Source organism: Pituophis catenifer, unplaced genomic scaffold (assembly GCF_029215685.1).
Source record: "Pituophis catenifer annectens isolate HBS135680 unplaced genomic scaffold, rPitCat1.0.hap2 SCAF_3, whole genome shotgun sequence".
NCBI classification, from domain to species: Eukaryota; Metazoa; Chordata; class Lepidosauria; order Squamata; family Colubridae; genus Pituophis; species Pituophis catenifer.
The window spans coordinates 45,074,522-45,101,426 of record NW_027256883.1 but is presented as its reverse complement, the minus strand read 5'-3'; the positions used below and the strand labels follow the sequence as shown (position 1 = coordinate 45,101,426).

General features: G+C 33.3%; 1 protein-coding gene across 1 annotated transcript in view; it reads right to left on the bottom strand.

Moving 5' to 3' along the window:
* The window catches only part of CCDC178 (coiled-coil domain containing 178), a 112,644-nt gene extending 85,983 nt beyond the window's left edge, over window positions 1-26,661 (bottom strand). The window contains exons 1-14 of the mRNA XM_070942319.1: window positions 26,604-26,661; window positions 25,331-25,470; window positions 22,824-22,858; window positions 20,996-21,087; window positions 19,284-19,478; window positions 17,039-17,259; window positions 13,297-13,439; window positions 11,524-11,677; window positions 9,353-9,448; window positions 9,111-9,247; window positions 6,265-6,448; window positions 4,199-4,261; window positions 3,492-3,653; window positions 2,337-2,450 (exon numbers count right to left, since the gene is read on the bottom strand). Coding sequence (XP_070798420.1) covers window positions 2,337-2,450; window positions 3,492-3,653; window positions 4,199-4,261; window positions 6,265-6,448; window positions 9,111-9,247; window positions 9,353-9,448; window positions 11,524-11,677; window positions 13,297-13,439; window positions 17,039-17,259; window positions 19,284-19,478; window positions 20,996-21,087; window positions 22,824-22,858; window positions 25,331-25,470; window positions 26,604-26,661 — 1,794 coding nt within the window. The remainder of the gene's footprint in view (window positions 1-2,336; window positions 2,451-3,491; window positions 3,654-4,198; window positions 4,262-6,264; window positions 6,449-9,110; window positions 9,248-9,352; window positions 9,449-11,523; window positions 11,678-13,296; window positions 13,440-17,038; window positions 17,260-19,283; window positions 19,479-20,995; window positions 21,088-22,823; window positions 22,859-25,330; window positions 25,471-26,603) is intronic.
* Between the last annotated feature and the right edge of the window lie 244 nt (window positions 26,662-26,905).

Below are 26,905 nucleotides of genomic sequence, written 5' to 3'. Positions count from 1 at the left end.
CTGAGTGACTTTGGGCCAGTCACTCTCTCTCAATTCAACTTACAGGGTGGTTGTTGTGGAAGAGGGAGGAATATTAGGTAACTTCACTGCCTAAAGTCACTAAAATAAAGTAATAAAGGCAGATAAAAATATAATAAATAGCAATTTCGTAATATGAAATATAAAAGAAACTGAAAAAAAAATCAAACGCAGAATTAAATACAGAAACTGAAGTCTTGCAAAACAATAAATTACATGACTTTTACCAGAAAATGCATCCCAGATTCTACATCTAAATATGAGTCAACATTCAATGCAATTATTTTAAAATATTTACTTGATATAGAATTAGGAGGGCTATGATGTTTCCTAATGATGGATTTCTTTTTTTGCCCAAAATTAATAATATTATTATTGATAATGATATTACTAGGAGAGCCTATGCCCAAGTTTGTGTTGTACACCAGTTGTGTCCTTTCCTGGATCACTAGTTCTTACACTCAGTCACTCATGCCTAGGTCATCTTGTGTTTGGATTACTGCAATGTGCTCTACATAGGCTACCCTTGAAGAATATTTGGAAGCTACAGCTAGCACAGAGTGCAGTCATGTGGATATGTAACACCACTGTTGTACAAGCTGCGCTGATTACCAGCTTACTTCCAGGTCCCATTCAAGGTGCTGGTTACACTTTTAAAGTGCTTTTTGGCATGGGCCCCAGGCTACCCGAGGAATTATCTCACCCCAACAGGACTGGCATGCCCAACTCATTCCAGCAAAAGGGGCATGCTACAGACATTGCCAGTCAAGGACTTCCAACTGGCACAGTCCAAGAGAAGGGCTTTTTCTGCATGGCTTCTGCCTTCTGGAACATCATGCCCATTGAGATCTGAGATCTGTCCCCACCCTCTTGACTTTCATAAAGAGCCTCAAAACCTGGTTCTGTTGATTGGCCTGGGACCCTGATGAGGGCATTCCATGCTGAAGATAGTTAATGGATTAAGAAGAAGATCCCATCCACATCCACATTGTACCTAATTTCTGTTAATTTTAATATTTAATGTTTTTTTTAATGTTTTACATTTTTGCTTTTATGACAGGTGCTTTTATTCACCACCCGTTGCTTGATCGTGGGTTGGGTGACATACAAATTTAGTAAGTAAGTAACCAACCAAACAAACAAACAACTATTATTTTAAGATCTGATTTTTCTCATTGTTGTTCTGGAAGTATTTTCCCAGTAACATGGTAACACAAGAGAGCTTTCTTTGTTTTTGGTGCTCTATTTGTGCAATTTCCTATAAAGGAAATGCAAAATACTGTATCTTTTTGGCACCATATGAAACATAGTAGCTGATTGGTTTGTTCAAACTGATCCATAGACATGGTAGAAGCAAGGATAGTTTGCAAGGATAAAAATATATGGATATGTATTGTGAACAGTACTGACATAAATTATGTTTAGTTAGATTTCCTTTTCTCCTATATCCTGGTTTAATTTATATTGCTTAGTACTTGTTCGATTTTTTTATTTTGCCTAATTTCACTTATCAGGTAAGGTGATAGGGTGAAGGGTGTTCAGATATACAATTTCCCTGACTACTTTTAGATTTATTTGTGATTGCATTTTTTCCATTATACAGTACTTTAGGATTAGGTGATACAGTAATTCTCCATTTTGCCCAATTACCCATGGGTACAAGGGACTTTTGTCAATGCTGCTGTTGTTCTTATTATTATTCAAAAAAGAATTAGGGACTCTAGAGTAAGATTAAAAGCACTGTTTTGATTAAATTATAGATGTGAACTCTCCTGGTTAGCCACATTAATTTCTCAATCACTTACAAATATACACAATAAAATCCAATGCAACACAACAATAATACACATAAGACATTTTATACAAAGGCCTGCAATTATAAATACATTTACATAAACGCAGTATTCATAATAATAGACAAAGTATCTCATTTGCTAATATAGACAACTACAGCAGTAAACATCTACCATAATTTACAAAAAGATGCCATCTGCTGTGCAAAGGTATAATCAGCAGGCTATTTCTATCAGAGTTGAATACTTTTTCTTCCTCATAGTAATCTTTACCTTCCTTTCTTCAAAGTCCCCCAAATATTAAGAGTCCATACTCATAATAAAGAAATAGAAGTGACCCCAACATGAATTTGTATTTTACTCCATTTCAAGATTAAGGATATGATTAGGTTCACTTAAGAAAGGGAAAGGAATACTGTACCACATACAGAAAGGTTTAGATATATTCAAGATAAGGGAAGACAAGCATCTGTTTAGCATTTGAAAATAAACAAAACTTATTGATGCTAATATTAACACATTCACCTTTTTATCATCTAATAGGTTCTGAGCACATTTCTTTTTATTTTCTAATTCATTGTTCACAGTTTCCTCCTCGTCATCAAGTTCTTTGATCTTCTGATTTAATTCAGCTATTTTCTGAAAAATACAAATGCAGACTAAAAAAGAGTAATAGACTCCAATCAAAATGAAGTCTGATACATTTGTTATTAAACTTTATCACTTCCATACAGTCATTGGCCAGGTCTCTCAAATCCTTAGCAACAGTTCTATCCAATGTTTCCACTACTGAACTTTATTCATCCATGGAGTCAGTAAGTTGCTCCCTCCAGATAGTAAAAGGAAAGACACAGAAACAAGCAGTGAACTAACTGGCAATCCACTTTCATCTTTTCTTATCATTTCAATGTATGGTGGGGGGAGGGCAAAACCTGCCAAGTGTAAAGAAAATGACGAAGCCATCCCACAGAATGCCTGAGGAAGACAGAGGAACCTGGCAAGTTATAATGGCTACAGGAAAGATGGGGAAAATCACTACAGCTGAGCAGATGGATTAGTGAAAAGTTCCCACCAGTAGAATGTCATTCACTCTACCACTTGGAGATAGTGGCTGCAAAACTGAATTTGTAGTGTTTCCTCTGGAGTAAGCTGAACTAATAATTTAGCAGCTAAGATTCCTAGGCCCCAATAAAACCCAGAACCCATGGAATACAGAGGGCAGCAGTGATCTTAGTGATGGACATTTTTAATTAACAATTAAGGAATCAAACATAAAAAGTTTTACTCTTAGAATGAGGATGCCTACATAATACTAGTTTTCACTAAAACATATGTACAAGTAAAAACAAACATGTACAATTGCTCCTACATTCCCAATAAGCCTTTTGGTCTTTATCACATTGATTCTACTGAGTTTTGTTTCTTGGGGAAGAGCTGATAGTATTACTCACTGCCATTAATGTGCCATTTTGAAAATATAATTATTTCAATCTCTTTTTTTGCATATCACTGAAGCCATTATAGCCACAGAGAAGTTATTTTACATTTAATTCATATTGACATGTTGATTTATTCCAAATGCCAATTTGTGTTCCATTATATTCTGTGAAGGAAATGCAAAAGCACTTAACAAGGGAAGTATAATGAAGCAACATTTCAACATGTTCTTATTTAACCTACCTCCATAAGTTCTTTGTGCACATCTTTATTTTTTTCCAGTATTTCTGCTTGTTCAGCTGAAAGCAGCTCATATTTTTTTAATTTACTCTTCATCTTTTCCATTAATTTCTCATGCTCCTTTTTCTTTCTTTCTAACTCTGCTTGTAGTGCTTTAAGTCTTTTCTGTTTATAAAATAAAACGTTTAAAAAACATTTACTGAAGTACTTGAACTAAAGGGAGACATCCAGAAATAGACAGTCTGATTTTATCAAAAGTACATATCTGAGACAGATATGTCTTTAAATTAAAAAAGAAAAAACCCTCCTCTGTATATATCATGTATCATTTTTTCACATATTATTAGATTGAGCCCTGGCGTAAAAATATGTTCTAGATAATCTGTTTCAAATTGATTACATAGGGGATAGAGTGAAAAAAGAGATGTATTAATGGGTTAAAAAAGAAAGATACAATTTGATCATATGGTCATCTAGGGCTGATGGTTCCTCCCCTGCAAGGCAAGATAAATAGACACCCAAGAAAATAGCTTTGTGTAAATTCTTCTTTAAAGTACCCTTAGTATAGTAAAATGATCTTAATGCTGTCTATATATAGCTTAGCATTCCAAGCAATCTTCCCATACATCATGCCATAAATTATACAGAAGAGGTTGTGTGAATATATTTTTTAAAAAAATCTGAATATTTTAAAAAGTTATTTTCCTTACCTGAGTCAGCTTCCAAGCACTTATTTCATCTCTAATTTGTTTTTTAATATTCTCTTCCAAATTCTATAACATAAAAAGAACAATTGCAATCAATAGTAGACAAAAAAGTACAGAAACTACCACAAAATAAATAATCTGCAAATCAGATGAAAAGGGGTCAGTTGGATTGCTTTTGTAACTAGCCAATTTAAGTATTCCATTAACATATGCTCTTTAAAGGCTGGCTGAAGCATTCTTAACTTTTGGGTCACTATTTCTACATACTGTAGTTTTAATTATTAATGCCATATTACAGGATTACTTTATTGAAGCATTTTCTGTTCCTTCTGTCCCCCACGCCCCCCTATAAGTAGCCCCAGGAAGAAAATGCAATTTAAAAAGAAACCAGCATTTACTGATGGAAGGGTAAGTGATATTACACAGTGTCTCAATAATGCAAGTGCTAGAACTTCTATAGGTTATCTTCCACTGATGGAACTCTTCCATGAAAATAATTAGAGTAATTTCCCAAAGACAGTCAGTTTGGCATAGTGGTTAAGGTGCTGGCCTGGAAACCAGGAGACTGTGAGTTCTATTCCCACCTTAGCCACAAATGTTAAATGGGTGACTCTGGGCCAGTCATTCTGTTTTAGCCTTAAGAAGCAGGCAATCAAATATTGCTTCTTTCTTTTGTAGTTACCCAAACATTTTAAAATTTCTCCTGGGGAACAAGGAAATTGCCAAATTATATGGAACAGTGTCAGAACTAGTATAGTGTTGCAAAGAGAAGAAAGCACTATAGTAAAAAGCATTCCTCTTATTTATTTGTTAGATTTTATATTGTCTTTATTATTTTATCCAAAACTCAACATACCTAATATTCCTTCCTCCTCCTGTTTTTCTCACAATAACAACTTTGTGAGGTGGGTAGGATTGAGAAAAAGTGACTGTCCCAAAGTCACACAGCTGATTTTCATGCTTAAAACAATATTAGAGCTGTCTCCTGGATTCTAGGCCAGCACCTTAACCACTACACCAAACTGGCTCTTTATTTAGTTACTGATATTTCTTATTGATTGTGGGATAGCAAATGGATCATACCCCAATTAAAAATTACTCTAGTTTCTTTCATATATATCATGTCTTTCTCTTTCCTGATTAATAGAAGGATTTACTTTTTAATTCTATAAGAAGTATATTTTCAATTACAGAAATTTGAAATCATCATAAACCTTAGTAAAATTCAACTATAAGTCATAGGAAATGTAACATATAATGATTACTTATGCTAGATGCAGATTTTGACATCCTGTCAGAGTTGGATAAAGAATACAATATACTTGTTCATTAGCAATGTATGTAAAAATCTCCCTGAAAATAAGACCTTGTCTTATATTTTTTTTGAACCCTGAAATAAGCGCTTGGCCTTATTGCCATGCACTCAAAAGCCCGATTGGGCTTATTATCAGGGCATGTCTTATTTTGGGAAAAACAGGGTATTTAGCTGCAAATATCTCTCTTGAATAGTGATGCTTGTTCCTAGGTTTGCAAACAGTGCAATAGAAAAGAATAATGCAAAATATGGTCAAAAACATACTAGAAAAAGTGACCTGGCAAGCTTCTGTAACTAGGAAAAAAAAAATCAGATACAAAGTTTTTCACAGAAATGAAATAAATATTACTGAAATCTTGTTTTTTTCCAGAAAAAACAATTTCTTTAAATACAAAATTGGATTAATGCAGTAATATTAAGGGCCAGATGGCTCATCAGACTAAAAGCATTGTGATTAACACCAGCTGCCTGCAATTACTGTAAGTTCGAATCTCACCAGGCTCAAGGTTGACTCAGCCTTCCATCCTTTCTAAGGTAGGTAAAGTGAGGATCCAGTTTGTGGGGGTAATAAGCTGACTTTGTATAAATATACAAAAGTATGAAGGCTATTGCTTAACGCATTGTAAGCTGCCCTGAGTCTCCGGAGAAGGGCGGCATATAAATCAAATTTTTTAAAAAATATTCTATTCTGTTCAATGCAATAATTTAACATCTTATAATTAAATACAATGCAAATTCAGTAGTATTAAACAACCTTGAAACGTGATTTTTCTTTACCAATGGCCTCATTCAGTTCATCCAGTTTTGTTTTGGCGTCGTCATAAGCCAATTCAGCAGCATAAAGGTCTTTATTTACTTTTTTTAAATGTTCTTCCAGCCTACGAATATTTTTCTGCAAAACCTGAATTTCTGATTGGTAGCCCATTTTCCTTTTTGCACTGTTTAAAACAAATGTTAAAACTGCTTACAATATTAGCACTTTTTCAGTACCGTATCTTTCGGAGTATAAGATGCACCTTTTTCCCCCAAAAGAGGGTGAAAATCTGGGTGCATCTTATACTCCAAATGTAGCCCCGCCCAGCTTCTCAACCAGAAGTTTCAGAGGCTGAAAAAAGCATCAGAAAGGAAGCTTCAGAAAAGAAGCCCCCAAACAGAGTTTCAGAAAAAAGCCCTCAAACAGAGCTTCAAAGGCTTTTTTTCTGAAGCTCTGTTTTGGAGATTTTCAGAGGCAGGAAAATAAGTTTTTTCTGAAACAGAGTTTCAGAAGTTTCAGAGGCAGGGAAAAAAAGCAAAAAAAAAAAAAAAAAAAAAAAAAGCAAGGCGGAGAGCTCACAACCAAGGAACCTGTGGCTAAAATTCACCTCTGGGAACAGCTGATTGGGGGTATTCCGATCCACTGCCAATCAGTTTTTTTCTTATTTTCTTCCCCAAAAACTAAGGTGCATCTTATACTCAGGTGCGTCTTATACTCCGAACTTTCTAAACGGTAGTTTAGAATGGCTGCATATTTTGTTATGCTTTTATAAAGAAATGCCATAGTTTGCTTAATCTTTTATTATTGGGAGTTCACTGACATAATATAAAATTATTTTTAAACATATTTATAGAGTAAACAAAAAAGAGAATAAAACCGTATTTATCATTAGTAGTGTAACCGTTATTTGTTGTGGAGAAATTAGAACATTCATCTTCAAATGCTAATCAGGTTGGACATGAGTATTAACTGAATGGAAGAACTGTCGGTTAAACTAGAAATCTGGAAAAACATCTGCAGAAGGCATTTCAGTGGTGTTGTCAAGAAAACAATTTGAACATGAAATTACTGGGAATCACAAACAGTTTGCCTTTTATATCAGAATGGAGTAGAAGAGCACAGATATAGCTGAGAGATGTTATATGGCACAGTGACAAAGACATTAGACTTAACCAGATTAAATTGTCACTAAATATGTCTTCTTAGGTTGGAAGAGACCCTATCCAGCAAGGTGAGATGGACTAAGGAAGTTTCCTAACAGACTTGCTTCAGCTAGAATCTAAGATGACAAAGTCTTAATTGAGCCCTAAGGGAAATCCAGCCTAATTCTAGTCATATTAGAGCACTGAAAGTTCAATAAGAAACTCATAGTAAAATTTTCAAGAATTTGGATTAAATTGCTTCAAAGCTATCTAGGAGACTCATAAATATTTAACCGAGCACCATATAGCATCAAACCTAGACCTTTAGTTTTAATTAGTTTAATAGCTGCTGGAAAATAATTGTTACTAAACTGATCTGCACATTTACTTTCAGGGCTTTCATTAGAAGATCCCTTGTTTGAGTAGACCATCAGGTAGAATATTGAAAACAGACATCTAGATTTTTAGATGTTTGATATTTTTACCATTGATAATTCATCTAATTGGGGCATTTAAGTGTTTCCTATAGAATAGTAGTACTTTTGTTCTACAATAATTTATTTGATGGTTTTCACTAGAGCAGTAAAGTGATAGAGCTTAAGGCATCTTTGAAGCTTACATAGTTAAAGACATAACCTTAGGCTGCAACATCAGCATAAAGGAGGACAAAAATGAGGCAGTGGGAAAGGGAAGGAAGATAGAATTCTGGTTTAGCAAACACCACAACAATATTGTTAATGTAAAAGTTGAAAGAAGAGTAAGAAAATAGCCTTGATTTACATTTTTGCTAGTGAAAATAGGTGTAGTTGAATCACCAAGATATTACCTTATTTGAATAGTTGTGCTGAGGTGTAATACAAGGTGGTCTATTGTTGTAGTGGCTAATTTCCCCCAGAGTTGTTCTCACAGAATAGTATTGAACCATGGTTTATGCCTTAACATTATGCATTAATCCCCCACTGCAGCATTTTTAACAAAGTATGGTTAAAACAAGCCATGCCTCAGCAAAACATATACACTGGTTATTGTCTAACTTCACTAAACATAGTCATGCATAACTCTGTTTTGATAATTTTATCTTTAATAATGGTTTCCACTAATTTATTCAGAATAGACATTCTGTATTTTCCTGAATTATTTCCTGATCATTAAAAAAGTGATATTACACTGTCTCTTTTTCAAATATTACACTAACTCCTCTGATATAGAAGCAAAACTTGGGAACATTTTTCTTAGATAATGGTTTAGCAAATTAGTTGCTTTTTTATGATTTCTAGTTTGACATTTTGATATGTAAAATGGCACCAATTTTAATATTAGATGATCACATCCGACTTGTTATGCCTAACATATTTCTCTAAAATCTAACAACTCCATTTCTGTTACCTTGTTCTATGTTTCTTCTATTAAGATATAAATATTATCCATACTATCCTTCTTCAACTGCCTTTTTTACACATATGTCTGTACATTCATTGTATTTTCCTTTATCTCACTGGTAATTTTCTGCATATAAATTAAATATATAATGAAATATATATTCAATTAAATATAAAGTTCAACAGAAATCATCTAATCTCTCCAAATTAATTTATATACAGCTCAAATGTCTTCAGTGAGAATAAAAAGACTAAAAATAAAATACTGTTGAATTGGAGTTATTCAGAATGTAAACTTATTAGGTGTTAACACGGTGCCACTTACCTGTCTCTGAATTTGTACATAAAACCGGCATTTTCATTTTTAAGATATTGGATTTCATCTTGCAAATTAGTGAACTGCTGAAGATCATGTGCAAGCTTATCCTTCAGTTTTTGTAGATCAGATTCTTTATTGGATTTCTACAGATAGCATATATAGCATATAAATTATTATGAAAATACATAATTTAATATGGCATGAGTTGAATGGAAAAATGTTTTAAATATGTGAATTCTAAAACTTACTGAGCTTTCCACAGTCTTGACCTTTTTGAGGAACTCATCCAGCAATTGTCTGTTTTCACTTTCTTGTCTTGAAATTTTCAACTTCAAACGCCTTTCCTAATATTAAAAATACATTATTTAATTAACATTGATTTGTAACAATACCCTAAATATATTTCGTGATAACATTATTATAGTCTTTTCTAAAAAACCCTATTGTCTGAAAAGCTTTTTAAAATCTGTATGTACATATTTACTTCATTAGTAAAAGTGTATGTATAAAAAGGAAAAACAAAAGATTAAAGGACTAGTAAAATATTCTTTAAAAATTAAGTTCAATTGTGGCATAATGGATCGAAGAAAAATAAAAAGAAATTATACAAGGATACAAAAAGAACCTAATTATATTTATGTTGGTATTAAAAATATGAACCATATCTTCTATAAATTTATAGAATCAACTTCAAAATTAATCTAAATTAATAGACATCATTATATCTTATGCAGCTACATCACATAATCTTAACTATTATCTGCGTGAAGGATTTCCTTTCCTCAGTTTTGAATCTCTCACCATTTAGCTTTTTTTGATAACCCCACTTATTATAGATACTTTCTTTATTCATATATAATTTCTTTACATGATACATAACATTATATATTATCAGCTCTGTAGAGCAGGGAGAAAAAGAAATAATTGTGTGTTGCTTCTCATTATTGATAGGCCATTTTAGCTAGCTGATTTCCATTCATAGGAACAGTTACAATATTAATAAAAAATATATTAATATAAAAATTATAGAGGACTAAATGTATATTCCTGTAAACATTTACTAGGAAGTGTCATTAAATGGGATTAATTCCATAAATAAGTCTGTGTCTTTAATTATCTGTCATATATAACAACTTAATGGCACCTATCCTGAGGAGGGGTAAAACAAGGTTGATGTTAAGCCCACTGGAACCTGTTAGGATCTGTACGCCCTAGTTGCTAAAACATGCTGGATACTGATATTGGAATGTGCAAAATGGAATGTATGTGATTTTTAATTAAACATTTTCACTGCACTATGTAACACATTTATTAGTTGATTGCAAGTTGCCTAAGTTTTTTTAGGCAAGTTGCCTAAGCAGATGATACAATAGTGATTGGTCTCATTCAAGACAATGATGAATCTGTATACAGATGGGAGGTTGAACAACTAGCCTTGTGGTGCAACCAGAACAATCTTGAATTAAATGCACTCAAAACCGTAGAAATGGTGGTAGATTTTAGGAGAAACCCTCCTATACTACCACCTCTTACAATATTAGGCAACACAGTATCAACAGTAGAGATCTTCAAATTTCTAGATTCTATCATATCTCAAGAGTTAAAATGGACACCTAACATTAAAAACGTCATCAAAAAAGCACAACAAAGAATGTTCTTTCTGCGTCAACTCAGAAAGTTCAAACTGCCCAAAGAGCTGCTGATTCAGTTCTACAGAGAAATTATTGAATCTCTCATCCGCACCTCTATAACTGTCTGGTTTGGCTCTGCAACCAAACAAGACAGACACAGACTTCAACAGATAATTAGAACTGCAGAAAAAACAATTGCTACCAACCTGCCTTCCATTGAGGACCTGTATGCTGCACAAGTCAAAAAGAGGGCTGAGAAAATATCTACAGACTCCTAACATCCTGGACATAAATTGTTTCAACTTCTACCCGCAAAACAATGCTATAGGGCACTGCACACCAGAACAAGTAGACACAAGGACAATTTTTTCCCAAATGCCATCACTCTAATCACCTAAACAACTAATTCTCACAATACTATCAAATTATTTACTAAGACTGTATTACTATTATTCTTCTCATCCTTCCTAGTCCCTATCTCTTTCAACTTATGACTATAACCATGTTGCTTGTATATTTACAATTTAAATTGTTTTATTTATTTGATTGCTTATTAGTAACCTAGGACTATCACTAAGTGTTGTATCTTATGATTCTTGATGAATGTATTTTATTTTTCTTTATGTACACTGAAAGCATATGCACCAAAGACAAATTCCTTGTGTGTCCAAACACTTGGCCAATAAAGAATTCCATTCCATTCCATCTTAGTAGATACAATTGTAGTATTTCATGTGCTACTGTATTTTTGAAATTTTCATGCTTTGCACTTAATATTTAAAACTCACTTTATCACGCCAAGAATTTAAGTCAGCTTCTGTATCTGCTTCTTGCTTGATTAGTTCTTCAAGGCGATTTTCATTTTCCAGTATTTCCTCCCTCAATCTATGTATCTTGTTATTGATGTCAGTATAAAGCATGTCAGTTTCTTTTAACTCATCCCTAAAAAGTGGCAAGAATACATTATCTATTTCTCCAAATGAATTAAAGATCAAGTGAACTTTTATTGTTATAATTGCAGTACCATCAATCTCCTTATAACTGCAGTTATCTTTTATAACATTAGGATTTGTAGCAACAGTACTTTCTCAAGTTCTGATATCTAGCATTCATGTAAATTTCATTCATTTCCATATGATTAATAGCCTACAGGTTTCTACAAGCTTAGCTCGTCAGTCAACCTAGCCAACAAAATATTTTTGTAGCATAATAATGTTTAACATTATATATTAGAAGCTAATAAGAGAACACGGAAAGCAGCAGAGACACTGAGCTTGCTCACTAACTTTTTATATTCTTAAAAGTGCCATAGAAAGGTAGAAGGCAGAAATATTTCCAGATCTTAAAATATCTGCCAATATTCTAGGAAGATAAATTAACTTCTCTTCATACAATGGTCGGTAACCAATACTTAGTGATTCCTCCTCCTTACTTTATAGAGAATCCTACAAAATACAGGGGTAGGGCTTTTTTGCTATTGGAAAAAAAAAACTGCAGCAAGAAAGGATAGGAAGAAAGCCCTGTTCCATGAGCAGAATTCTGCTCCTAGATAGGATCGAATCCAGACATTCATCAAAACTTCATTTTTACTATGGTGAGGAATTTCTGATTGTAAATTCCTTCATTTGATAATCTCCAATGATATACAATTAAGGAGAACTGCTAGGTGCAACACTAATATTGTAATATTTCATACACACAGAAGTTATGGTCCCAAGTCAGAGAACTGTTTTGTTGTAATTAGAAATATTACCTAAATTATGAGTGCTATCACTGATAAAAGACATTTTTTTCTATATAATAACTAAGAATGCCCAAAACATTCTGTACACAAAACAGTTGTTTTTGGCTGGTCCATGCCTGAAACTAAACATACATTTAAGATATATTGGTTTATGCACTGAACAAAGAGGATGCAGGGGTCTTTCAGAGAAGGGGAAAAGGTAGGAAAAGCCAAAGACATCAACTGTGGCAGATGAAGGAAGGGATGGAAGGACAAGACTGGTACATATTTCTTCTTCTTTCTCTTCATCCCCTCAGTAGCAACCAACTTGACATACTGGACTAACTTCCTTCCTTTCCCTTCAACTGCTGTCAATAACACAACATGACAAGATCCACTAGCCCATCTTCCTTATGCCCTCCCTCCCTCCTGCACATAGGTGTTTTTCTTTTTTAAACTTCCAGAATCCATTCTTCATTCATTTCTGGCTACAAGAAAATTCCACAAGCTTTGCCTGTATCACATATTAGCTTAAATTAATACCTTAATTAATCCTTACCAATTACTTCTTCTCCTCCCTTTAGCAAAAGCTCCACTATTTCTCCTATTCTCTCAAACCAACAATTTTTTGCCTAAAAAACCTTGCAGGGACTTGACCAGGCAGTCTCTGAGAATTGGGCAAGATTGAACAGAAGAATATAAATATTCTTTATATTTTATATTAAACACAAAATAGCTTTCAAAAAGAATCAAAATCTGTTATATTGGAATTCAGGTTTTCTATGTATAAATGGAAATTGCCTGAAGAATTTATCTTAAAAAGTTAAAATATACTTACCTAAGTTGGTTTAATGTAGTCTCATCAGCTTCTATTTGTTCACGCATATATAGTCTTTTTATTTCACATTCTTCTTTTGTTTCTTCATGCAACTTTTGCACTTCCAAATATTTCTGATGAACAGTATCATACTGAGCTTTTGCCTTTCAAAGAAACAGAAATTAATTTACAACATAAAACTAAAAGTATCATAAGGATTATGATAACAATACTCAAGGACCATATTGAGATAGTATTTTAAATCTGCATTTGTCATTCCTGTGTCTTTATTATTTATTTATTTATTTATTTATTTATTTATTTATTTATTTATTTATTTATTTTATTTCTTAGATTTCTATGCCGCTCTTCTCCCGTAGGACTCGGGGCAGCTCACAGAATAAAAAACATATAACAATAAATAAAACTAAAAACATCCAAATGTAAAAACCCCAACAACTAAACTCTCATAACAGATCAGGGAATTTGCTGAAAAAGCCATGTCTTCAGTTTGGCGCGGAAAGCGCGGAGGTTGGGGGCCGTCCGAAGCCCGGTGGGTAATTCATTCCAGAGGGTTGGTGTGGCCACCGAGAACGCCCTCATCCTGGGGGCCACCAGCCGACATTGTCTGGCCGATGGCACCGGGGAGGAGGGCAGTCCTATGTGACCGCACTGGGCGGTGGGAGGCTGGTAGGAGGTGGTCCTGCAAGAACCCCGGGGCCCATGCCTAAAATAAACCAACTTAGTTAAGGGAATAGAATAGAATAGAATTTTTATTGGCCAAGTGTGACTGGACACACAAGGAATTTGTCTTGGTGCATATGCTCTCTGTGTAATAAAAGAAAAGATACGTTCATCAAGAATCATAAGGTACAACACAATGAATTATTTATTTATTTATTTATTGGTTCGATTTATATGCCGCCCTTCTCCAGAGACTCAGGGCAGCTTACAATGCGTTAAGCAATAGCCTTCATACTTTTGTATATACCTGCTTAGTAGGGTTTTCGCCCCCCCCCCCAAGCAGTGTTCTTTTTTATACAAAGTCAGCTTATTGCCCCCACAATCCAGGTCCTCATTTTACCTACCTCGAAAGGATGGAAGGCTGAGTCAACCTTGAGCCTGGTGAGATTTGAACTTGCAGTAATTGCAGGCAGCTGGTGTTACTTAACAGCACTTTAGTCTGCTGCGCCACCAAGGCTCTTACACTTAATTAAATCTACATAACATTGTACATGTATATATAAGGTTCTTTAGGAAACTGTGGACACAGATACAGTCACCCAGCTATTTTTCCAAAAAGAGGCTAGAATATTTCCCTTGGCCATAGAGAATAAAGATTATGATCCACTAAGCTAATACAGGTTGTCCTCAATTGACAACAATTCATTTAGTGACCATTCAAAGTTACAATGGCACTGAAAAAAGTGACTATTTTTCACACTTATGACCATTGAAGCATCCTCATGGTCATGTGATCAAAATTCAGACACATGGCAGCTGGTTCATCTTTATGATGATTACAGTGTCAATGGCCAGATTCACTTAACAATCGTATTGCTAACTTAACAACTGCAGTGATTCACTGCCCTGTGTCAGGAAAGGTCACAAAATGAGGCATAATTCACTTAACAAATGTCTCGCTTAGCAACATAAATTTTGGGCTCAATTGTGGTCATAAGTCAAGGACTATCTGTACAAAGAGTTTAAAAGAGTTAATTTATGCTAATCTACTGTAAAGAAATTACCCAACATCACATTTTTATTTCACTAACATATTGTGAATTTATTATCTTAGTGCATTTGTCTGGTAAGCACTAACTTCTTTTTATATTATTTTCTGTATCCCCAAATGCTTTTTTTCTGGAATCATGATTTGGAGATAAGAAATCAAATAAATAATCCAATCGCTACTATCCAAAATAATATATCTGAGTATAGCTGTAACATCAAACTTAAGAATTAAGAAATGTTTAACACTTTTAATATTTTTCAAACCTTTTTGCGAATAGTAACAAACGATACTAGTGCTAAAACAGCACTCATGCAATAACATTGTCCAACAAATACCACTATCACTTATAGCATTTGCCAGATTTGTTGCATTTGCGTGATGACATTGAGATGCTCATGTTGTCATTTGTTCCCCTTTAACCTCTTCAAAGAGACTGATGGGATTATTACCAGTACATCAATTTCTTTTTTCTCTTACAGACATGACTGCTCAGAATCTTAGACATTTTCTATTTTTTCTTATTTATTTACCTATGTAATCTTTGCTATTTATTTTTCTCATACATTAAATATGGATATTTATGTAGATTACATGTTTCTTTTAACATATTGATGTTAAAAGAACATCATTTTAGCTTTGTGTGTGTGTGTGCGCGCGTATGTGAGAGAGAGAGAGAGGGAGGGAGGGAGAATGTTTGTGTATGTGAGTAAACTACTAGTACAATCTTATTCAAATGGTAATCCAATTAGTATGTACTTTCCAAATTAAGTAAATCCCACCTAATGCTAGGAGACATAGTCCTAAATTATGTTTTATTTTGCTTTGAATGGAGCCATTTCATAACAGTAACGGTTTTTTAATAGGATGGAACTAATAACAATAGAGCCAAAGCAACATTTTGTTCTAGAATTTTTCCAAGATACCAAAACTCAAACTCAATCTGGGTTCAGATTACAGACTGAACTTCAACCTTTAGGTTTAATATAGCCAGGTTTCTAATTTAGCTATGAGAATCTAATAATGATCCTCACCTTTATTAAATCACTATTTGCATTTATTTTTTATTTTATTTTTTATTTATTATTTTATTAGTCATATTTCTATGCCACCCACTCTCCGAGGACTCTGGGCGGCTTACCCTAAAGACAGTATACTAAAGACAGTATACTAAGTAGCATATTGCCCCCAACAATCTGGGTCCTCATTTTACCCACCTCGGAAGGATGGAAGGCTGAGTCAACCTTGAACCGGTGAGATTTGATCTGCTGATCTGCTGAACTAGCAGTCAGCTGAAGTAGCTGCAGTACTGCACTCTAACCACTGCGCCACCTCTGCTCATCATTTATTTGTTTGTTTCGCTGTGGTTGCCCATCTCACCACTGTGATTCTGGGCAGCAGAAAGAAAATTAAAACCAGAACATAACAAAACAACTCTATTAATTAAAAAAGAAATTACAAGCACAATTTCATGTGTAAAACAAAGGCTCCAATTTCTATAAGAAAGACATTACCGGTATATATCAAAGTCAAAGCTCGGTAAGAATCAAGATATAAAATCTACTGGTAACATTTTGATTTTTATAGGGGTTTATTTTTTTATAAGAAAATCATGATTGGATATAATCAATACTATTATACTTCTATTTTAATATTTAATTTCATATTAATACATTGACAAAATCAAACCTGTACACTGGTATAATAAAATTGCATTTTGACTTCATAAGACATTATATACTTATTTTCAAAAGAAAAGAATGGGCACTGTGCTATTTTTTCACATATCTTCATGTTTAGATATGTAGCCTTATTATTGGACATTATTATATGTCCATTATTATATGCATTATTATATGTATATTTTCTTTTATGTACATTGAGAGCATATACACCAAGACAAATTCCTTGTGTGTCCAATCACACGTGGCCAATAAAGAATTCTATTCTATTCTATGCTGGACACAGAAATTAAAATGCACATGGGATAAACAAAAAATAAAATATAATTAAAATATTGAACCCCCTTACCTCCTCAAATAATATTTTTACTTCTTTCATTGAATCATCTTCATGACATAGCTTTTCTTCCAGCAGAGGGCTGTATTTCTTCATAAAGTTTATCTGCTTCACAATCACTGAATTGGCTCCCTCTATTTTTGTCAGTTGGTTTAGGGCATCCTGTAATTGCTCATTTTTTTCTTCAAAATGCCACTGTAATTCTATTATATCTTGCAAACATTTCTCCCATTCTGCAAAATATAAAAGAAACTATTGCTTATAAGAAAATGATAACCATTGCTTTTAAGTTTAAATATGTAACAAGCTGCTAGATTCCAAAATATATGTATATTTCTCTTCAAAAGATAATTTTATATTATCCATCTATAAAACAATGCTGTAAATTGCATTTTCTAAAGAAGAATAATGTCCATATTGCATAGTACTCTATGATACATTTTTTCAGCAGTACAAATAAATAAGAAGCAAAAGATCTGATTATTTTGTTTCAATTGGTTAACTTTTTTTCTGATATCATTATTAACACAGATATAAAATTTTGAACATTCTCCTAGTGAGATAGTGAAGAAGTCTTACTTTGACCTAGCCATGCTCAATACTGTTTGACAAATTTCCAAACTCTTTTTCTTGGGAGATGGTTATTGTAAAAGTGATGGCAATTCAACCATAGACAATTCAAAAGTATATAGATGATCTGAAACTTTTTCAGTAAGTATTCAGATTTTAGTTTTGAATTATGTGTTTATTGTGTTGTTACCTATACAGAGTCTGTTACGGTAGGGATAGGAATATTAAAAATAAAAAAAGAAAGAAAGAAGCATAATCTTGTAAATCCATTAGAGTGTTGTTTACTTAGTGTGCTTTTTCTGTGGTCAACCCTTCAACTAATCGTAAGAAAATGTCAATGGCCCCTATAGTTATAACTAAAGCAAAATGTCATATTAATTAAAAATGGGAATGTGCACAGTTGTTCACAGTATAACCATTCATTGCTTGTGACTTGTGATGAACTTGACAAGAGGGATATTAATACACTGTTATCAAATAGACTATAAAGAATATTAAGTTGCTAAATATGACATTTAAACAAAAGAGAATTTCTGAACAAACAGCAAGGAGGTAGATGAAGTAATGATGACCAATTAATGTTGATGAACAGAAAGGAATGTACTGTGTACATCTCAAATTTCCTTGGAAGCAAAAACAGCATTATGAAGAAATGGTTTGTACAAAAGTGTCACTTTAGTACCATATTCATATAAATTTAATACTCACTTATGCAATTTTACCATAATTAAAATTTGGGTATTTATAATATATTTTAATGGTAATTGGATTTATTTCATTAGTATTTTCAAAATTCTGCTACATATAATAAAACTCATACGGGGTGCAAAAGAGATATCTTTAATCATGAAATAATCTATGAAAGGCTCGAGGAACTACTGTATATATGCTAGCAAACTACCTCACAGTGAATTTGCAGTAATATTTTTTTTTAATTACATTTTTTATTTAGGGACTTTGGCATACCAATCTAGCACAGTGTATAACTGGGCTCCCATATTTTCTGAGGTCAGAATATACACATTCCAATAACTCTTTTAGATTTGCTCAATGCTTGGAAAGAAGTCTACAAAGCCTTGTACACATTTTCGCACTATATGTGAGCATATTTATACATAAATATATTCCTTAAAGATTTTTGGAGATTATAATATTGACAGGATAATGTACAAAATACTATCAGTATCAACAGAAGAAATTATTTGTAGTTCAGAGCTGAACTGTGGGGTCTTTGGTGCTCTCTGATACTGGGTGGTTGTTTTGTAGATGTTTCATTACCAAACTAGGTGATGATCTAGCACTACTGATGATACTTAGTAATGAAGCATCTGCAATAAAACAACCAAGCTCAGAATGTTATCAGGATGTTGATTGTAAAGCAATAAGCAAATTTACCAGGGAATATTGACAATATCTTCCTGATGAATATACATGCTCACAATTTAATAAAACATATAATTCAAATAATAGCAGTATACTGAACTTTGATCTTTTGGATATCATAGATTGGATTTTTTTAATTCAGTGGCTGAAATAATTATCCTTATCTCCTTGGACTATTATTTCATCACAGTTATTTCAAATGCTCCACAAAAACACATAAGCAATCTCGTATCTTTTTTTCTTCAGATGTTTTAAGATGGCACACAAATAAATACTCTTTTTTAAACATAGCTATTTCTTTTACCTTCTTGAACAGCTTTGGGAAGCTGTTGTAATCTCCAAAATGACAGTTTATCTGAATTTAGGTATAGTTTTTTTCTATGTTGCTTCTCAAACTCTAAGGCTTCTTCAGCATCTTTACGCTCATTTTCTAATCGTGAAATTAACTCGGTGACTTCTGCTACAACAGCAGAAGTTTTCTGCTTTAAAGACTGAATATCTTCAATTAAAAAACAAGTAGTATTATTGAATGTAATAGCACAATTTGCCAAAATGCACAATTTAAGTTTCATTTTAATGTTATTATGTAGCACAGTCCTAAAAAACTAATGCACAAAGTTTAAAACTCCTACACAAACTGTGTATGTAAATCTATATACAATTTAGATTTTTCATGTGCTATTCTACATGAGAAGTAATAATAACAATAACATCTTAAAACACCAAATCCTTTGAATATTCAGAATTAATATAATTGTCATTAGCAGTAGTCTAATCAGAATAAAAGTAAAACATTGCTGTGATTAGGACCTTCACTAACATGAGCTCATATGAGAACATTGCCCACTTCTACCATCACATAATTTGAATGGAAGGGCTTGGCAGCTTTCTTTCAGCCAGTCTGATTGATAGAGAATAGCAAAATGTGCCATTCACTTGGACAGGTTTAATTCAGAGGTGGTATTCAGCAGGTTCTGACCAGTTCTGGAGAACCGGTAGCGGAAATTTTGAGTAGTTTGGAGAACTGGTAAATACCACTTCTGATTGGCCCCGACCCCATCCATTCTCTGCCTCCCGAGTCCCAGCTGATTGGGAGGAAATGGGGATTTTGCAGTTACCTTCCCCTGGAGTGGGGTGGGAATGGAGATTTTACAGTATGCTTCCCCTGCCACGCCCACCAAGCCATGCCATGCCACACCCACCAAGCAGAACCGGTAGTAAAATTTTGAATCCTACCACTGGTTTAATTAAATATATGAAATTAAATATGAAACTATGGAGGTGGGATGGAGGTATTTTCCAGTAATTCCAGAAATGTTGCACATAGACTTCCCTTCTCTTAAGAAAAATGTTGCCTGTCTCCAGATGTCTTGAATTCATGTAAGTGTTGCTAATTCCAATTCAAACAAATAGAAGTGAATTCCATCAATCATTCTTATGAACTATCTCTATCTTAAAGCAGTAAATCTTCAATGCAAAGTTTATTCTAAAATTTATGTAGAACAAAAAAAGATCTAAAAATAATTTTTAAAATATTCTTTTAAGAATTTCAAGCTTTAACATTCTGTTTTTTTAAAGTATTTATTTTCATCTCAGTCGTTTCAAAGACTGGAGGAGATAACAGGGTGTGTTGCAATCATTTGTAAAATGCTGCTGAAAATATGCAGAATAAAGTGTAGAAAAATGTGTAAACATTTAAAAAGCACTGTAGATACATAGATCTGAATCTAAAGTAATGATTTCAACTTTCACTTTCACTGGACATGATGAGGACATGATTTCTTCTCTCCTTGCAATTTCCTTTGCCTCCTTGATAGATGGGACTCGACACAGCATAGAATGCTAATCTTTTTCACTATTTTATTGGAAGTGTTTCAATATTTTAAAATCTAAATTGTAAACTGAATTATACTGCAGCTCTCAAACATTCCCATTATTTCATGGTTCTCTGGAAATAATTACAATTAAACATAATTAATATTAAGAGAAAGCAATTAAATATTTAACTAATATTACCTTTCCAGTGCAATGACTGTTTAGCCTTCACTTCAGTAGAGAATGATAAACAGATCTCTTCAGTTTCTTTGACAGTTTTAGCATCCAAATCCCTGGGAATATAGGTCAGCATTATAGTCTAGGATCTTCTTTCCTACACTGCATGTTACCACTATATTTTCTCCCTCCATCACTTTCGAAATGCTATTGGTTTAGCTTCCTAATTCTCCATTTTCATCTCAATCCAAAGAAGTAATGGGCAATATACTTACATTTTTGCTTATTTTAATGTAAAACATGTAATATCTGGCATACATAACAGTGAATAAACACCCTGAAGTCTCAGTCCTGAAGAGCAGTTGTAGGAATTGGGTATGCCTAGTTTACTAGGGGTGACATGATAGCAGTGTTCCAATATCTAAGGGGCTGCCACAAAGAAGAGGGGATCAGCCTATTCTCCAAAGCGCCTAATGGCAGGACAAGAAGCAATGGATGGAAACTACTCAAAGAGAGAATCAACCTAGAACCAAGGAGAAATTTTCTGACAGTTAGAACAATTAATCAGTGGAATGACTTGCCTCCAGAAGTTGTGGGTGCTTGACACTGGAGGTTTTTAAGAAGAAATTAGACAACCATTTGTCTGAAATGATAGTGTTTCCTGTCTGAGCAGGGGCTTGGACTAGACCTCCAAGGTCCCTTCCAACTCTGTTATTCTGTTAATTCTCAGTGTGCTAGAAAAAGAAAATTATTAAACACAGGTAGTTCTCAACTTACAATTACAACTGGGACCAGAATCTTGGTCATTGAGCAAAGCAGTTGTTAAATGATCTCCTGGGTCTTTAAGTGGACAGAGGAAAAGCTGCCTCCCTCTGAAATCTTCCTGGCAAGTGGACTTTTTGCTCTCAAAATGTCCTTGCAACCTGCTGAAGAATTCAGTTTCCCTTAGTGCATAGAGATGAAATCCTTTGATGAGCTGCAAGAATTGAGCTAAAATCTTCAGGATTTCTTTTCCATTCTTAAGAACACCAAGGTAGCTGTGCAGGGAGGGGAAACCCTTCAGTGGGCTACATGAACAGAGCTGAAATCTTCAGGATTCCTGAAATCTTTGATGGGCTGCAGGAATGGAGCTGAAATCCTGAAGAAGCAGCTCCCATCCATGCATGTCTCACAGAGTGACATTTATTTAGTTATCAAAATTTAGAGATCACCTGTCTCACAGACAGATGATCTCTAAATTTTGATAACTAAATAAATCTCCGTGGGCTGCAGAGAAAGATACGAAATCCTCAAGATTTCAACCCTGTTCCTGAAGCCTGCTGAAGGATTTCAGCTCCCCTCTGTCTTACCATCTTCTCTGCCATCTTCCCTAGTAACTTTCTGAGGAAGCCAGCAGAGAAGATTGCAAATAGCGATCACATAATCGCTGGGTAATTGGCAATTGGTCATAAATGTGAATCAGCTGCCAAGTGCCTGAAATGTAGTCATATGATCATGGCGGAGGAGGGAGCTACATTTTACAATGGCTGAAAGTTCTTTACGGGCCGTAAAGCATCCTTTCAAAGACCGTGTAACTTTAAATGGCCATTAATTGAGGACTACCTGCACACAAAAACTAGTAATAGTATTATAGTATATATATAATGAAATGAATTAAATTTTTATTAAAATCAATATTAGAACAAGGTTATTTTTTTTGGTCCTAATATCAGATTCTGACTTGGCCCAATTTTTCTGGTAATAGCATTTTAAGTTTAAATCATCAGAATGGTAATTGGCAGTATTTCTCTTTATATTTTAGTTAGAAGAGTGTTTATAATACTTATTGAATCAAAACATATAATTTTCTTACCATGGAAGTTTTCCCAAGTTATATAAAATTTCATGCTGTGAACATAAATCAGATTTTCATTGAAACATTTCATTTTTTAGATTTTAGATTTTCCTGCATTATACCTAACCATAATACTTTTCTCTTTCAGGGTAGCAACATTATGTAAAGTGCAAGAAAAAATTAAGTACTTGTAAAATTAATGACAGAAATTAAGGAACAGAAAAAAAATAAAAGCTGACCTTCTAAGTTCCTTTCATATATTTGTTTTGCAATTCAAACTTAATTCATCATTTCTATTATCAAAGTGTGGTATTTTAGGCACCAAGTTAGAAACCAGGATACTGTGAGTCTTAGGCATGAAAGCTGGCTGAGTGACTTTGGGCTAGTCATTCTTCTCAGCCCAACTCATAAAGCAGGACTGTTGTTTTGGGGAAAACAAAAATAGTATTAGGTATGTTTGCACTTAAAAATAATAGATAGGATTTATTTTTTTTAAAAAAAAAGGACTTCTTTTGTACTATCACTCACCTTTGCATTCATGTATTCATTTCATTTGCAACAGTCTTTACCTTGACTGTTTACCGCAAACAGTTCTTAAAATTCTCATTTCCACTGAACTTTATTTTTAAACTTTTCTTCATATATCTGACTCTCATTTTCATATAAAAAAGGCACATGTTCTTATGCGAAGACATTTTCACTTCTTTTGACAAACCTTCAGTTTTTACATCAGAGCAGTTTACTCATTGTCTTCTTACTGGCATTTGCACATTCTAAAATTTTTCATTTCTCATTTTTAATAAAAATTCTACCATATACAAATTCACTTATTAAATCTAATTCTTCATAATTTATAACTTACAATCATTCAATTTTTCCTGTCGTTGTTATTGAAAGCAGTTTTGCTTCTTTTCAGAAACATTCTCTTCTCATATCATATACAACCAATTACCTTATCAGCAACTCCATGTTTTAAATTTGTTCAGTCATCTCATATTATTTCAATAAGAATACTGCTACACAACCATCCATTATGGACTAATTTATGCAGATTTACTCTAGCCTAATCTCCCCATATTTGCATTCACTCTTACTTTATAGAGGGGAACAATGTATTATTTTGATACATTTGATTTGAGCTCTTTTTTAGCTCTTTTTAGCTTCTTAGCTTTTAAGTGTAAATTGGGTTTTAATTGGATTGTTTTAAACTGTGGGCCAAAGCTGTATAATTCTTTTAATTGATTTTAAATTCTGTATTGGTATGTTTTTTATCCTTGGCTGTGCACCGCCCTGAGTCCAATAGGAGAAGGGTGGTATATAAATTGAAATAATAATAATAATAATAATAATAATAATAATAATAATAATTATTATTATTATTATTATTATTATTATTATTATTATTTAGATTTTAAAAGTGCTTTACACACGTTCAAAAAATTGCACAGCTACTTCATAAGTAAAGCATGTCCCTATTTTAAAATTTGTTCAATTATGTCATTTGCACCTTACCATTTTTCAAGAGTTCATTTATGTTGTTCCTTTTCATTGATCCTTTTCTTAGACATTAACATTTATAACATTCCTTTCACTTCTACCGTTTGACATGACATTTTCTTTCCTTAAATACTTCCCAATCAATCCTTTGCATTGCGTCCTATCAAACTGTTTCATTGTTTTATACCTAACGTCTATTTACTGTGCTGGAGGATCCTTCTTTATTATTCCCCACCTACTTTTAAAACATTATTTCCTTTTAACCAAAATTGCTCTGCTGATGTGGCTCCCATCCTCTGGAACATCATGCCCCCCTTGAGGTAAGATCCACACCCAGCCTTTTGGCCTTCTGAAAAGCCTTTAAGACATGGCTGTATATGATGTATAATCTGACATATCTGCTGGGCACTGTATTGGATTTTGTTTTTGTCATAGTTATTTTATCAAGCTCTTAGTAGCCCAGTCAACTGAAGTAAAGATTCTCATAGCCTTCCCTAACAAGATTTATTGAAATAATTCAAATAAAACTGACCCAGATGGAAAGGGTGAGAGCAAAGTGTGCATAAGGAATGTCATCTACTCCATTGGCCACCTCCAAAATGCCATAATCTCATTGGGGCTCCAATATACAGTCTGTGTGACCATATAATTTATGAAGTATTAATATTTATCTTTAGAGCCTTACATGAGACCATGATATCTGATATCTACAAATGTCAGGCTATTTTTGAACATTCTCCTTTAAGTGATTCATTGACAGCAAAGAATGATGATGAAATTAGGCTTTTGAAAGCAGTGCTGTAGCTATGAATACTTCCAGGAAAACCTGAAATGTCCATATTCTGATACATTTATTTATATCATGCCTTAATTATTTCTGCAAATAATTCAAGGCGGTAAACATACCTAATATTCCTTCCTCTTCCTATTTTGCTGCAAAAAATATTTTAATTTCTCTATATATTCTGATGTCCACTGTCAATTTTTTTAATGGATATAGTAACTAAAACAATACAAATAAATATTACCTGCAGAAAAGATTCTTCCAATTTCACTTCTAAATCTTGTATTTGATTAATGGCTTTATTAACACACGCAGCTGGAGTATTTACAGCAGCACAACTACGTTGTTTGTTGGGAATGCCTATTGAAATATTTTCATTTATATCTAAAAAAAACCCCAGAATAATTATACTTAAACATTGTTCATTATTGAATACAATTGTGACATCTACAGGTCAAATTAGATGGCTCTACATTTACAGATTCTGCTTGTATTGTTTATTCATAATGCTAAACTACAGCCACTTTTTTGGTTTCAGTGATGTGCAAACTCACTCATTACGGTTTAGCATTATGTGTAAAACTGTTTATTATTACTATTGTTTAACAAACTAAGTTGACTTAATATGTATGAATAAAGCCAATATAGATTTTTCTCCCTTAAATACACAACCCCATTTATCCCATGGCTAATTTCATAGAAATTGCCCCGTGAAGGATTTTAGCCGTAAGCTCTTAACAATATTTATTTTATATATTTTTAAAAATTTAATTCCACAGTCCAATACCTTTTTATCTTATGTATTAAATTTGTATGTCGCTCATCTCTACCAAGGAACTACCTTCTATAGCTAAAAGCAATTGAAGTTTAGGATTTGAATTAAGCTATGACATACAAGACAATAAAAACTTTCCTCCCCAAATCCAGTTTCCAATCTAAATGTGCATATTCATAAATGATGCATACTAGCCTTCCCCAACTTGAGGGTGGGGTTAGGGAATAGTTAGCAGTGATCAGACTGACTAACAAATTCTGTGAAGTCCACACATCCAAAGGGTACCCAGATTGTAAAGGCTATTATCATATATTCCAGTTAAGTATGTTCATCCCAAAATTGGTCACTAATTAAAAGACAACATTATAATTGCCAGGTTAATGCAAGCAACGGTGCTAAATTAACTAGGGAATAATGTCAATATCATTCATTTGCTGATCAATGTAATAACTACATCTGTTCACAAAATGCAATTTCTAATTTGTCCCTTCTGAAAGATTCCTTGATTTTCGCAGTTTGGTATGGAGGAATCCATTTAGTTAATGGGGTTTGTTTTATTGCCAGGCAGAGATTATAGAAAAACTCAATAAACAGGGAAGCAGAATTAAAAATAATGATCTCAAAAGACAAATCCAAAAGAAAAATATGGAGAGTATACAAATGTATCAAAAGAAACTTTTTACAGTAAACATGTTTTAGGAAATGCCAAGTTATATAAATATAAAAAAAATAAAACAAATACCTTCTGTTTTTTTACAGTTTTCCTTGGAACAGGAAGAAAATAACTGTGCATCAGTCATTGTTATTCATAGCTTTTTGCAATCTAGTTTTTAAAAAGAAATAAAGATAAAAAATACAGAAATTCATACTGTGTCAATCATATTTATTCCATTAATGAAAAACCAGCAGCTCATAACCGGATCTTGCATACTCCAGGGAGATTCAGCTATTTTTCCAGGTTGAAAAGTTGTTTACAATGATCAAGTATACATGTTTTAGGAAAACAATGAGTTTCTTCAGGAATATTTATTGAGAGGATAGAGC